General features: G+C 46.7%; 1 protein-coding gene across 1 annotated transcript in view; it reads right to left on the minus strand.

Annotated features, from left to right (window-relative positions):
• Positions 1–540: 540 nt before the first annotated feature.
• Positions 541–16,089, minus strand: part of PDCL3 (phosducin like 3) — a 53,913-nt gene continuing 38,364 nt past the window's right edge. The window contains exon 7 of the mRNA XM_073614808.1: positions 541–620. Coding sequence (XP_073470909.1) covers positions 556–620 — 65 coding nt within the window. The 3' untranslated portion in view covers positions 541–555. The remainder of the gene's footprint in view (positions 621–16,089) is intronic.

Consider the following 16,089-nt stretch of genomic DNA (forward strand, 5'->3'; position numbering starts at 1 on the left):
AATGTTAAGCTAATGTACATCCTGTTCAAGTACATAGCTCGCAAATAATCTTTGCACTTCTAATTTTCTGCATAAGAAAGTAAAATACATTTCTTCTTGTATAACATATTATAATGACTTAAAGCAGTACTCTAACATACTTACAATCCCTCCTTTGATCATAACAGACGAAAAGTCTGCATTGATCACCAATATTAATCATTATACCGTCTCTGTTTTGTGTAAAGCATAGAAACAAAAGAACATATTATACATGTCATTGAAAAAGCTGATAGGCAGATTGAAAAGTTTCTTTTAGGAGGGGAAAGGGGGAAAAAGAATCTGGCAAGTCACTTCACCCATTTGGGGAACAGGGGGAGAACCAGAGTCTGTAGGGGGTTCCTGTTATTGAGAGAATTAGAGTTCCATTGTTTCATCTATGGACATGTATATTTTTCGGTGATCTTTCGGTTTCTTTATCCTTGATGCGTGGATCCATTGTGGGCTCTGGTCAGTCAGTACTGCTGTTCTGGATACTTTTATGACTTCAAAGGGGCCTTGAAAGACAGGACCTGGTTATTTACAGACTGCAAGCTGTTTGATGAGCACCTTGTCCCCTGGGACAAAAGGGTGTGTTGGTTCTGTGGAAAGAGGAGGAAAGGTGACTATGGGACTTCTTTATCCCAGGAGAGCCAACCTAGCAATCCTCAAGATTATAAAATTTTAAAAAAAATAGGGATCAATCGTGCCAGGTTAAGTGAAAAGGCTTCGCAAAATGAGTTTACGAAGTTCCACTCACCTGTCAGTCGATTACCCCAACTTCTGGTACCATTTCTGTTAAGTAGCCCCTATTTCTCCTTTTAACCCAGGTTGGACCTATGGGTGTATGGATAGAACTCTCTGATCGATCGGGTAATCAAGACACCACATGGGATGGTGAATCAAAATTACAATGGTTTACTGGGTTTGCATATATCTTATACACTTACGGAGAGAGAAAAACCTCCCTCTTATTATCAGCCAATGAGATTGAAGCATAGACTTTATGAAAAAATAAGCATAAAACGTCATAAACTGCATATTCTGCTTGGAGACATCTCTCAGGCTATGTTTAAATATAAATTTATATGAAGCTACGTATATTAGGCAATTTGCCAATGTTCCAGGCACTCAACTTCTAATTTGTTATAACTTTGTTTTATCACTTCATATATTGCTAAATGTCAAGCTAACCACGCGTACATCCTGTTCAAGTACATAGCTCGCAAATAATCTTTGCACTTCTAATTTTCTGCATAAGAAAGCAAAATACATTTCTTCTTGTATAACATATTATAATGACTTAAAGCAGTACTCTAACATCCTTACAACTGTAATTACTCATCTTAGGCAGCAGCAAAATGGCAACATAACCCTGAATTGTATATCACTGAGACTGTCACTAGTTTTGTCCAAACGGAAATGCTCATGGGGTCCCCCTTGAGTGATCTTCGAGACTGCCTTTTGCGTCGCAGAGTCCTGCAAAGCTTCTCTGTCTTTAGCACATGGCTGTCCAAGTCAATTTTTTCCCCCTCGCATTACTTCCTATAGCATCACTCATGCAGCTCATGAACCAGCCCAACATGTTCATTAGCCTTCAAATCTTAGGGAAACAGCTTCTAAAAACAACACACACAACCAAAATGCATCTCTTATATCTATGCTATAAAAAGCACTATAATGTGTTTGTTACTTAAAAAAAAGAGAGAGACTCACTGTAAGATTAAAAGGTTGAGACCTTAAAACAATGTTATCTCTTTGAGGAACCAGAAATTGATCTTCAAGACAAGGCCACCAGTTCAGACACTCATGTGTAATAGGGTAAGCCTCTTAAACAGAGGTCTTAATAAGAGTGACTTGCCACTGCTCTCTGGCTTGATATAGCTGAGACAAAGACCTGACCCTTGATTGAACTAAGGGCTAAATGCTGGTCCAGACCTAGCTATAAAAAAAAGGGTCTGTTCCCTGCAGAATCTCCTGGGTGAAAGCCCTTGAACTAAACTGTACCTTCCAAGTCCAATGATACACTTTGCGGGAAATGGACTTGCGTCCCTTCAGCAGCATAGGGATAACAAATTCCGCAATTCTCCTGTCTCACAACGTAGGCTTCAATAGCCATGCCATTGAAGCCAGCACAGTGGCAGATCAGTCCTAGAGACAGTAGATCTGTGGTCAGTCCTAAAGAACCCTTGGTGTTGTCTGCAAGTAGCCTTACCAGCTCACTGATTCCAAACTTTCCTTGGCCAATATTTTGTCATCTTTTATAATTTTAAATTTCCATTCAGGAGTATTGGAGCCCCTGATCTCACAAGATCATGGGCTTAAATCTCACACTTTCAAGCACAGCCATTCACTGTGTATTTTATTCACGTCTCTTCTCAGTCAGAGAAGAGAAGTGTAAATGTTAGGGTGGATTCACACTAGAACAGACAGCTGCTGACATGCTTTACCTCTCCAGCAACTGTCTGTTCCCAACTGCAGTAGGGGGCAGTCTGGTGCGCAATTCAGCGCATATCAATCTGGATGTCACACCACTTCCTCAAACTCAATCTATACAAAACCAAGCTCAATATGTTTTATCCCATGTGCCCCTTCCCCTGACTTCCCTGTCAAGATCGATAGCGCAATTATCAACCTATCCCCCGCATGCCAAGGTGCTAGGTATAGTCCGGGAACTCTGAACTCTCCTTTCAGCCCAACATCTAATCACTGTCCAAATCTTGCCACCTCAAACTCCGCAAAAAACTCTCCAAAATACGCCCTATCCTAAAGCAAAGCTTCCCCCAAAAGGGGAAATTTTGCTTTAAGGCCTCCTTCACCCCTCCTCTTTAGGAAATGGCACCTTTTTTTTTTTTTTTTTTTTTTTTGGGTGGGGGGGGGGGGTACCTGGTTTTGACAGGTACCTGCTCCCACTTAAGTTCTTCTTTCCTTCTAAAAGACTGCAGGACCGTTAACAATGCTCAGCGCGACTCATGCATGCGCAGAGGGCACCCGCCTGTGAAGCCGCAAGCTGTCACAGCCAGGTGCCCACAGTTTAGATGCCGGTGCCTGGGACAGAAGACCAATGGAAAGAATGGCTCAGGTGAGCACCGCTGAAACCTGGGATAGGTCAGTGTCTGTTTATTAAAAGTCAGCAGCTACAGTTTTTGTAGCTGCTGACTTTTAATAAACACAAACATGACTGGAGCTCCTCTTCAACCAATGACACCTCCAAAGCTTCTAATTCACTCCTTAGGTTATCTCTTGCCTTGCAGTAGTAAACTCCCTCCTCATTGGCTTAACTTCACATAGGCTATCCCCCTTCAGTCCATCATAAATGCTGCTGTTGCCAGATACATGCACTTTACTAACCCTCTCAGTGTCTGCTACCTGCTCTGTCAATCTCTTCACTGGCTCCCACTCACCCAACAAATGAAATTTCAAAATAGGAACAACTTACAAAGCCATCCACAACTCCCCCCCCCAGCTACATCACTAACCTAGTCTCAAAATACCAACCAAATCATTCTCTTCTCCATTCATCCCAAGACCTCCTAAACTCTAGGTCCCTTGTCACCTCCTCCAATGCTCGCTTCCATTACTTCTCCAGAGCCTCTACCATCCTCTGGATCTCCCTACCTCAATCTGTCAGACTATCTCCTATTCTGTCCACTTTTAGGCCTGATTCACACCTAATGCATTTTTTTATTTTCAAAAATCATTTTTACAATGAATACAGATATACATCATGTAGTAGCATGTAAAAAGGTAACTGAATATCTTATGGATAAAGAATGAGGCTGCTGGAGTTGTTAGGTGAATGTGTATACATTGATGCAAGGGTATGTTTGACATAACCTGGTATAAGCAGCTATGTTATTTCCTATCTATAAGCACAATTGATAACCATAGGGGAGGTTAGGGGTGCAGTCCAAAACCTTCCAGACACCCCGAGTGGGAACAAACTGTGTTGAGGATGTAGACCACCCCCCATCCCTCCCTCAATCTGTGCCAGCATTGTTTCTGGTTGTTGGCTGTAAGAGATCATCTAAGCACTGTTAACCTAACAATAGATGTGATGCTGTATATCTTTTAATGCACCGGTCACCTCCTGTGGGTGGTAACCTGGCAAAGAGAGAGAGAAATATAGAGGGGAAGGGGACTAGGAATAGGGACTCCATTCTCCTCTGCCAAGGGGGTTTTTGGGGTCTGATTTCACTAATTAGGCTGAGAGCCACGTAAATTCGCCCATGTTATAAAGTGATGCCAGCAGGACCATACTTTATTGAATTTGTATTGTGTCTCTTTTGCTATGCGGACAAGCTCCTCCATCCCTGCGGTTTTCTGTATGCGTCGAAGCCACTTTTATCGTGGGTGGTTTGGGGTTACGCCAGCGGTGTGCTATGCACATTTTTGCCGCATTTATCATGTGTAAGGTTAGGGAGCGACTGTATGATTTCAATGGAGTGGAAGAGTAATGTAGCAGAAATTGTGCCGGGGAGAAGTCTAGGGAAAATTTATGTTATCTGGTTGGTTAGGCGGTGGACTTCCTTCCAAAATGGTTGAATTTGTGGGCACATCCACCAGATGTGTAACACTGAGCCTTCGGCAGCACTGCATCGCCAACAATTGGGTGACTGAGGGGTAGATTTTGTGTAATTTCTGGGGAGTCCTGTACCACAACCACCTTGAAAGGCATTTAAAACCATTTTCCTGAGTTGAGACATTAACTGTTCCTTTGTGTATGCACGTGTAAATGTTTTCCCATTCCGCCGCTGTTAGGTCTAGGGAAAGTTCTTTTCTTTATCGTACATTATGGGACACAGAGCCTTAAGTAATTACTTAGTGGGTTATAGGCCACCTTCAGGTGATGGACACTGGTTATACCCTGTCCAAGAAGTTCACTCCCTATATAACCCCTTCCTCCTTCCAGGAGCACATCAGTTTTTTCGCCAGTGTCTAAGGTGTTGGTCGCGAGTGAAGATGTGCTCTGAGGAGCTCCACTGGAGGGATCCATGCTGGATTTAAATAGCCTCCATAAAGACTAGACCCATCCAAAGTGCCACTGCGGAGGTCCTGCTGATGTTGTTAACTGTTGAAATGCTGTTTCTGTTGTATGTACCTGCTACAAACAGGTCTCTGCCACCCCTCCCGCCCCCCCTCGTGTTGGGTCTGTGGACCCGAAAACGCAGTGCACAAGCACGGGAACATTGTAAATGTAAAAAGGGGCAGAATTTTTTCTCGGAGGGGGCGGGGCCTAAGCACGGTGCCGTGAACATCCACGAGGACTCACGGCAGGCATACATAGATAAACTGCAGCTGTGACAGTCTCTCCTCGGCTGACGAGGAGAAAACAAGCAGCCTGCAACACAAGGACACAAGAGCTGTGGGACATGTGAGGGTTGCAAACTGGCATTCCTGATACAGGAACGACACCTTTTTCCCAGCACTAGGCTGAACTTTATAGCGGCTTTAAATGTCATGACTATTTTCAGCGATTAAGTGCAATTTGTATAGTGCCTCTGTTTTTGTACTTAGGACTATGCCTACCAAAAAAAGACACCACAAAAAACAAAAAAGTAAAGGTTTCACCCCCAGGCATTAGGATCTCGAGTCGCATTTCCACGCTGTCATCCTCGCCTGAATTACAAGTTGTGGCAAACCAGGGTGAGCCATTGGAACAAATTGATGGTGCAACTGCTTTTCACATCTCAGCCCTGTATACGTGACTGAAGATGTACTTTCCTCCTCCCTGCAGGGTCTGGGAGAAAGATTAGCGGCTTTAATCGCATCCTCCATTCAAATGGATAGGAAGCCTACTAGATCCCCCTCCCCCACTTCAGAACCTTTGCAAGGGGAACAGTGGGCACAGGATGAGGTGTTACCCTTATGCCGCGTACACACGGTCGGACTTTCCGGCATACTTGGTCCGGCGGACCAGAGTGTGCCGGACAATCTGCCCGTGTGTGGGCGGCGGCGGACTTTTCCGGCGGACTTCTTCCCAAAAGCCCGCCGGACCTAGATTTGAAACAAGTTTTAAATCTTTCCGTAGGACTCAGTTTCGGGCGGAAAGTCCGCTCTTGTGTGTGCTGGTCCGACGGAAAGCCCGCTTGTGTGTAGGCTGGTCCGACGGACCAGATACGACGCGAGGGCAGGGTATTGCATCTCGCGCTCTCTGCAATAGGAAAAACAAATCTTCCTATAAAGGGAACCCCGCTACGCCGAAAAGCCGGCGTGGGGTCCCCCCTAAAATCCATACCAGACCCCCGATCCGAGCACGCAGCCTGGCCGGTCAGGAAAGGGGGTGGGGACGGGCGAGCGCCCCCCCCCTCCTGAACCGTACCAGGCCGCATGCCCTCAACATGGGGGGTGGGTGCTTTGGGGGAGGGGGGGGCCTGCGGGGCCCCCCCCTCCCCCAAAGCACCTTGTCCCCATGTTGATGAGGACAAGGGCCTCTTCCCGACAACCCTGGCCGATGGTTGTCGGGGTCTGCGGGCGGGGGGCTTATCGGAATCCGGGAGCCCCTTTTAATAAGGGGGCCCCCAGATCCCGGCCCCCCACCCTATGTGAATGAGTATGGGGTACATGGTACCCCTACCCATTCACCTAGGGAAAAAGTGTAAGCAATAAAACACACTACACAGGTTTTTAAAATATTTTATTAAACAGCTCCGGGGGGGGATCTTCCTCCGGCTTCGGGGGTCTTCTTCCGGCTTCGGGGATCCCTCCGCTTCATCTTCTCCCGGCGTCCGGTTGGTTCTTCTCCGCTCTCTTCTCCCGGTGTTCCTGTTCTTCGGCCGGCTCCTCTGCTGTCTTCAGGTAGCTCTCTTGCCAGCAGAGGTCCGGACTTGTGGGCTTCTGGGCTTCTCTTCCCCAGATGTTGACACGACGCTCTCTCCGGCTGGACTGCTCTCCGAGGGCTGCGTTGTGACTTATATAGGCGGAGACCCCGCCCCCTTTTGATGTCACAGTCCCTGGGCATGCTGGGACTGTGACGTTTTAGGGGGCGTGGTCAACATCACCCAGTGACCACGCCCCCTAAAACGTCACAGTCCCAGCATGCCCAGGGACTGTGACATCAAAAGGGGGCGGGGTCTCCGCCTATATAAGTCACAACGCAGCCCTCGGAGAGCAGTCCAGCAGGAGAGAGCGTCGTGTCAACATCTGGGGAAGAGAAGACAAGAAGCCCAGAAGCCCACAAGTCCGGACCTCTGCTGGCAAGAGAGCTACTTGAAGACAGCAGAGGAGCCGGCCGAAGAACAGGAACACCGGGAGAAGAGAGCGGAGAAGAACCAACCGGACGCCGGGAGAAGATGAAGCGGAGGGACCCCCGAAGCCGGAAGAAGACCCCCGAAGCCGGAGGAAGATCCCCCCACCGGAACTGTTTAATAAAATATTTTAAAAACCTGTGTAGTGTGTTTTATTACTTACACTTTTTCCCTAGGTGAATGGGTAGGGGTACCATGTACCCCATACTCATTCACATAGGGTGGGGGGCCGGGATCTGGGGGCCCCCTTATTAAAAGGGGCTCCCGGATTCCGATAAGCCCCCCGCCCGCAGACCCCGACAACCAATGGCCAGGGTTGTCGGGAAGAGGCCCTTGTCCTCATCAACATGGGGACAAGGTGCTTTGGGGTGGGGGGGCCCGCAGGGTGCCCCCCTCCCCCAAAGCACCCACCCCCCATGTTGAGGGCATGCGGCCTGGTACAGTTCAGGAGGGGGGGGCGCTCGCTCGTCCCCACCCCCTTTCCTGACCGGCCAGGCTGCGTGCTCGGATCGGGGGTCTGGTATGGATTTTAGGGGGGACCCCACGCCGTTTTTTCGGCGTAGCGGGGTTCCCTTTATAATCCATACCAGACCTAAGGGCCTGGTATGACCCGCGACGGGGCTCGCAAGGTGTCAATCTCGCCGATAAAAGCGGCAAGATTGACATCCTTTGCTAGTCCCGTCGCACCTGAGTCACGTTCAAAATGAACGGACTTGTCCGTGTGTGGGCAAGTCCGTTCATTCTGAAAGTCCGCCGGAACTCCGGCGAAAGTCCGTCGGAAAGACGGGCGGACTTAGCCCGCCGGAAAGTCCGGTCGTGTGTGGGCAAGTCCGTCCGTTTTAAAGTCCGGCGCACCTGGCGGACAAAGTCCGTCGGAAAGTGTGCCGGACCAAGTAGGATAGAAAGTCCGACCGTGTGTACGCGGCATTAGTCGATCAGGAGGAAAACAACTGATGATTCCTCTGCGGAGGAAACAACGGTAGATTAACCTTTTTCAGCCTCTCAATCTGAGAAATTGCTGATACAATCTCTTACAGAGATGGTTCGCTCCACTTACATGCTACCCCTAACGGAGTCTCTGAAAGCTCGGTTTCTTCCTTGGGTTCCTTAAAACCTTCTCAACCTTTGCATGCGTTTTCTGCACATGCATTATTAGAACAGCTTATTTTTGCTAAATGGGATCACCCGGATAAGCATTTTCTCCCTCCTAAGAGATTTGCAATTCTCTATCCCCTGGAGGAGAAATTCTCCAAAAGATGGAAAATACCAGCAGTTGACGCTGCGATTTCCAATGTGAATAAAGGCCTAACTTGTCCAGTAGACAATGCACAAATGCTTAAGGATCCAACAGATAAAAAGTTGGAATCCCTGTTAAAATCTACTTTTTCCATGGCAGGTGCCGTTACTCAGCCTGCAGTCGCTGCAATAGGCGTCTGTTAGTCACTAAAGGACCAATTTAAATAGGCCCTTAGAGAGATTCCTGCACAACAAGCTAGGGAATTGGCTGAACTACCAAAAGCATTATGCTTTGCCATAGATGCTATTAAAGATTCTATTCACCAGGCGTCCTGCCTTATGCTTATGCTTGTGCATATGCATAGAATCCTGTGGTTAAAAAATTGGTCAGCTGAAGCACCATGTAAAGACCTCCTAACTGGGTCCCCTTTTCATGGGGAGCGACTATTTGGAGAAGACTTTGACAAATATATCCAAACAATTTCTAGTGGAAAAAGTACTCTTTTGCCAGTCAAAAGAAAGTATAAACGCCCTTCATTTAAACGGGCTCTTTCCCCTACGCCAGGGGCTTCTGCCTCTAGGCAGTGGCGACGGCCTCCGCTGTCAGACTCTAGAGGAAAATCTCAGAGTCAGACCCAGGCTCAAAAGAAGTCCTGGGGTCGGAAACCTGCAAAGTAGAATCCTAAAGCCTCATCATGAGGAGGTAACCCCCCTCACCAAGGTGGGGGGAAGACATTTGCAGTTTTCAGAAGTCTGGAAAGAGGAAATTCAGGACAGATGGGTCATCTGCAGGGGGCTGCACATACAGGGGGTTCTTCCAAAGAAGTGGCGTTCTTAAAATAAGTGGCACTTCCGCTCTTGCTCCATCCATCTGATCATTTTGTTCTCTCTTCACAGGTAAACCTGCGTTTATATCTCCACATACCTTAAAACTGAACATTGCATGACTGCAAAAAAGCTTATTGGGTAAACCTGCGTTTATATCTCCACATACCTTAAAACTGAACATTGCATGACTGCAAAAAAGCTTATTGGGTAAACCTGTGTTTATATCTCCACATACCTTAAAACTGAACATTGCATGACTGCAAAAAGCTTATTGGGTAAACCTGCGTTTATATCTCCACATACCTTAAAACTGAACATTGCATGACTGCAAAAAAGCTTATTGGGTAAACCTGCGTTTATATCTCCACATACCTTAAAACTGAACATTGCATGACTGCAAAAAAGCTTATTGGGTAAACCTGCGTTTATATCTCCACATACCTTAAAACTGAACATTGCATGACTGCAAAAAAGCTTATTGGGTAAACTTGCGTTTATATCTCCACATACCTTAAAACTGAACATTGCAAGACTGCAAAAAAGCTTATTGGGTAAACCTGCGTTTATATCTCCACATACCTTAAAACTGAACATTGCATGACTGCAAAAAAGCTTATTGGGTAAACCTGCGTTTATATCTCCACATACCTTAAAACTGAACATTGCATGACTGCAAAAAAGCTTATTGGGTAAACCTGCGTTTATATCTCCACATACCTTAAAACTGAACATTGCATGACTGCAAAAAAGCTTATTGGGTAAACCTGCGTTTATATATCCACATACCTTAAAACTGAACATTGCATGACTGCAAAAAAGCTTATTGGGTAAACCTGCGTTTATATCTCCACATACCTTAAAACTGAACATTGCATGACTGCAAAAAAGCTTATTGGGTAAACCTGCGTTTATATCTCCACATACCTTAAAACTGAACATTGCATGACTGCAAAAAGCTTATTGGGTAAATCTGTTTGTCACCACTGTTTCAACTCCATCTGTAGCCATGCTCACATTATTTCAATGTTTATTTAGCCATTAAGTCTTACATAAATTATGGGTTGCCTTATCTTTACAATTTTGGCCTTTTAGTCCCCTTGCAGTTTGATTGTGGTGTGAAAGTTATGCCCTGCTAGCTGTGTTGCTAATATGCCCTCCTAATTGATTAATTGCCAGATTCAACCCACACCCAACACACAGTATAAAAACAAGGCCTTCCTTACGGGGGAACACATACAGGGGGTTCTTCCAAAGAAGTGGCGTTCTTAAAATAAGTGGCACTTCCGCTCTTGCACTTCAGCGATTTGCACAAAGCAAACTATAAAAGACTGCAGGTGACCCCATTTCCTAATTTTATCATCTTCCTCTCTAAAACATGCACTCTTTACCTCTCCTCCTTTTCACAATTGCTGCCTCTCTCCTCAAACTCTCTTTTCTACATCCCTCTGCTCCACCCCACAACCTGTACATATCACCCTCACTTCTCCCCTCCCCCTATTACTGCACTCATCACCTCTTTCTAACTCTAAGCCCACTTGCTAACATACCCCCCCAGGATACTGAAGCATGTCCCCTCATACAAATCATATTCTCATATTACCTCCCTCACTCTTCTGCTTCTCCTAATCGCTGGAGATATTTCCCCAAACCCTGGGCCCACTTTATTTAACTGTGCCCAACACACCCATCACCATCACCCTACACCCTCTGGCAGTAGTCGCAATCTACACAATCTAGTCTCCATTCCTCTTCTTGCCAACACCAGCCTCACTCTCTCCTGCGCCCTCTGGAACGCCCGCTCTGTCTGCAACAAACTCACTGCTGTTCATGACCTCTTTGTCACTAATTCCTTTAATCTACTTCCTCTCACAGAAACCTGGCTCCACGAATATGACACCCCTTCTCCTGATTCCCTCTCCCAGGGTGGCCTTCACTGGACTCACTCCCCCAGGCCTAATGGACGCAAGGGAGGTGGAGTGGGATTCCTCCTATCCCCCCAGAGCACCTTCCAGGTTATTCACCCTCCTCCCTCTTTTTCACTCTCATCATTCGAAGCCCACTGTATACGTCTATTCTCTCCCACTTCCCTAAGAATTGCTGTGATCTACCGGCCCCCTGGACCATTATCGACTTTCCTTGATGAGTTTTCTGCCTGGCTACCCTACTTTCTCTCTTCGGAAATTCCCACAATCCTTCTCGGTGATTTCAACATCCCTGCTAATACAAACATTCCTGCTACTTCTAAACTTCTTAGTCTAACCTCTTCATTTGACCTGAAGCAATGGGTACAGGCTTCTACTCACTCTGATGGCAACACCCTTGACCTTGTATTCTCTTACCTATGCACTCCATGCAACTTCTCAAACAATCCTTTTCCTCTCTCCGACCACCACCTTATTAGTTTCTCTCTCCCCCTGTCTTCCACCACCTTTCCCTCCAATCGCCTAACCGTCACCCGTAGAAACTTTCGCAACTTCAACTCCTCTCTCCTCTACTCTGCTACCGACCACCTCTATGACAAAATCTCCCCCCTGTCCTGCCCCAACCAAGCCATATCCATCTACAATAAATCTCTGTCCTCCACCCTGGACAAGCTCGCTCCACTCACTACACGCAGAATCAGGCCTCGACCCCTACAACCCTGGCAAACAGATGACACTAAAATTCTCAAAAAACGTAGTCGCGCTCTTGAGCGTCTGTGGCACAAGACTAAGTCTCTCAAAGACTTCAACCAATACAAATCTGCCCTCCAAAAATACTATTCTTTCCTCCACACTGCCAAGCAAACCTATTTTACAACTCTTATTAATACCTTCTCATCCAATCCCCGTAAACTCTTCTCTACCTTCAACTCTCTACTTTGTCCTCCACCGCCTCCCCCCACTGATTTACTCACTGCCCAGGAAATCGCTAATCACTTAAAAAACAAGATTGATACAATCCGTGATGAAATCTCCACTCTACAGGTATCTCCCCCAGCTAAGACCCCATGTCAACAGATACAACTGACACTACCTCTATTCAAATCTACTACTCCAGACGAAGTTGCTAAACTCCTTTCTATCGCCCACCTAACTACCTGTCCCCTGGACCCTGTTCCCTCTCAAATGCTACAGTCACCCTCTGACCCCATCCTACACTCTCTAACCCACATCTTCAATCTCTCCCTCACCTCTGGCGTCTTCCCCGATGCTCTAAAACATGCACTGGTCACTCCCATACTCAAAAAACCATCCTTGGACCCTACCAATCTTAACAACCTACGCCCTATCTCCTTGCTCCCCTTTTCCTCTAAACTCCTTGAACGCCTGGTTTACAACCAACCGAGTGACCACCTCATTAAAAACAACCTTCTTGATCCCCTTCAATCTGGATTTCGCCCTCAACACTCCACAGAAACTGCTCTTTTAAAACTCACAAATGACCTACTAACTGCAAAAACCAACGGACACTATTCTGTACTCCTACTTCTGGATCTTTCAGCTGCCTTTGACACGGTTGACCACCCCCTCCTCCTCAAAAAACTTCACTCCATCGGTCTCCGTGACTGTGCTCTTCAGTGGCTCTCATCCTACCTATCCCAACGCACCTTCAGTGTCACTTACAATTCTACTTCCTCCACTCCTCTTCCCTTCTCTGTCGGGGTCCCCCAAGGTTCTGTTCTTGGACCTCTTTTATTTTCAATCTACACCTCTTCCCTGGGTCAGCTGATAGCCTCTCATGGCTTTCAATATCATTTCTATGCTGATGACACACAAATCTATCTCTCCACCCCTCAACTCACTCCATCAGTCTCCTCATGCATCACTAACTTACTAACCGACATATCTGTATGGATGTCACACCACTTCCTCAAACTCAACTTGTCCAAAACCGAGCTTATAATATTTCCTCCCCCACGTGCCTCTTCCCCTGACTTCTCTGTGAAGAGCAATGGCAAAACCATCCACCCGTCCCCACATGTCAGGGTGCTAGGTGTTATCCTAGATTCTGAACTCTCCTTTCAGCCCCACATCCAATCACTTTCCAAAGCTTGCCGCCTCAACCTCCGCAACATCTCTAAACTACGTCCCTTTCTAACCAGTGAAACTACAAAGCTCCTGATTCACTCCCTGGTTATCTCTCGCCTCGACTACTGCAACTCCCTCCTCATTGGCTTACCTTTAAATAGACTATCCCCCCTTCAGTCCATCATGAATGCTGCTGCCAGACTCATCCACCTTACAAACCGATCAGTGTCTGCTACCCCTCTCTGCCAATCCCTCCATTGGCTGCCACTCGCCCAACGAATTAAATTCAAAATACTAACAATAAGTTACAAAGCCATCCACAACTGTGCCCCCAGCTACATCACTAACCTAGTCTCAAAATACCAACCTAAACGCCATCTCCGTTCCTCCCAAGATCTCCTGCTCTCTAGCTCCCTCATCACCTCCTCCCATATCCGCCTCCAGGACTTCTCCCGAGCCTCGCCCATCCTCTGGAATTCCCTACCCCAATCTGTCAGACTGTCTCCAAATTTATCCACTTTTAGGCGATCCCTGAAGACTTTCCTCTTCAGAGAAGCCTATCCTGCCTCCATCTAACAACTGCATTATTTTCTCCATTAGCTCATCCCCCACAGCTATTACCCTTTTGTATAACTTGACCCTCCCTCCTAGATTGTAAGCTCTAACGAGCAGGGCCCTCTGATTCCTCCTGTATTGAATTGTATTGTACTTGTACTGTCTGCCCTAATGTTGTTGTAAAGCGCTGCGTAAACTGTCGGCGCTATATAAATCCTGTATAATAATAATAATAATCTCCACTGTAACGCTGGGGTACAAGCTGGAATTTCGGGACTTTCCACCGTCTCGCTTCCTGAGGTCAAGCATTCCCAAAGATCCAGAGAAAAGACGATCTCTGTTTCAGGCACTAGACCGATTAAGGGGTGATCATACAGATCCCCACAAAAGAGCAAGATTTGGGGTTTTATTCAAACCTTTTTATGGTACCGAAACCAATTGGAGATGTCAGACCCATTCTAGATCTAAAAAAATCTAAATCAGTTCCTGAAGATCCGCTCCTTTCGCATGGAGACGATCAGGTCAGTAGTTTCTATTCTTCTAGGAGGAGAACCTCTGGCATTAATCGACATCAGGGATGCATATCTGCATGTCCCTATATTTCCCGCTCACCAAAAGTTTCTGCAGTTCGAGTTAGAACAGCAGCATTTTCAGTTTGTAGCCCTGCCCTTCGGGCTAGCCACAGCACCTCGGTTGTTCACAAAAGTGCTGGCCCCACCTCTAGCCAGGTTAAGGGTACAGGGCATAACAGTCGTAGCGTACCTAGATGATCTATTACTAATAGATCGGTCGGTGGCTCGTTTGGAGCAAAGCATACGCACTACAACCAACTATCTGAAAAATTTGGGTTGGATTCTCAACCTAGAGAAATCTTCCTTAATACCGCTAAAAAGGCTGGAGTACTTGGGTCTGATCATAGACACAGCCCAGGAAAAGGTGTTCTTGCCTCAGGCAAAGATCAACTCCATAAGAGAGCTGATGCGGATGGTCAGGTCAAATGGCGATCCCTCCATTCGCCTTTGCATGAGGTTGCTAGGAACCATGGTGGCTTCATTCGAAGCAGTTCCCTATGCCCAGTTTCATTCAAGACTGTTGCAAAACAGTATCCTGTCTGCTTGGAACAAAACAATTCAAGCTTTAGACTTGCCACTGCAGCTGTCCAAGAGTGTCCCAAAGCCTCACTTGGTGGTTACTAACCCAGAATCTGCTGAAAGGAAAATACTTCAGACCAGTCACCTGGAAAGTGGTAACGACGGATGCCAGCCTTTCAGGCTGGGGAGCAGTACTAGAAAAGACGACTGTCCAGGGACAGTGGTCAAGAACCAAAAGAACCTTGCCCATCAATATCCCAGAGATTCGGGCAGTACATCTGGCTCTAAAGGCATGGACTTTCAGGTAACGGGATTGTCCTGTCAGGATTCAATCCGACAATGCCACAGCTGTGGCCTATTTCAATCACCAAGGGGGCACCAAGAGTCTCTCAGTGCAGAGAGAGGTGAACCATATTCTAACTTGGGCAGAAAGGAATGTTCCGTGCCTATCGGCAGTCTTCATTCCGGGAGTAGAGAATTGTCAGGCGGACTAGAGTCGCCAGCAGTTATTCCCAGGGGAATGGTCTCTTCACCCCGACATATTTTGGGCTGTTTGCCAAAGATGGGGGACTCTGGACGTAGATTTTCTAGCATCCAGGTTCAACATGCAGTTAGTCAACTTTGTGGCCAGAACAAGGGATCCACTCGAATGCGGAACGAATGCGTTGTTGACCCCATGGGAACAGTTCTCACTGATCTATGCATTTCCCCCTAATCAGTTGCTGCCTCGATTTCTTTGCAGGATCAAGCTGGAAAGAAAGCCGGTAATTCTGGTGGCTCCAGCATGGCTCAGAAGGTCATGGTATTCAGAAATCGTAAAGATGGCAGTGGAGGGCCCATGGTCCTGTTAAGTAGAGCCTTGAAATAAAGGACATCAACGCCAATAGAGCTGCATTCGTCTCATGCATGTTTACTTCAGAATATGCACCGTACAGTGGATTGCATTTCTTCAGGACAATGCGATGCAGTTTACAAGGCAGTACAGGTTTTATAGAGAATGGTTATACAGTAATCTTATGGCGGGCACAAGCCCAAAGTTACACGTCACAAGTACGCATTTTACTAAGTATTTCAACACAGGTTCTGGCTAACTTTCTGGGTTAT

Source organism: Aquarana catesbeiana, linkage group LG02 (genome assembly GCF_042186555.1).
Source record: "Aquarana catesbeiana isolate 2022-GZ linkage group LG02, ASM4218655v1, whole genome shotgun sequence".
NCBI lineage: Eukaryota > Metazoa > Chordata > Amphibia > Anura > Ranidae > Aquarana > Aquarana catesbeiana.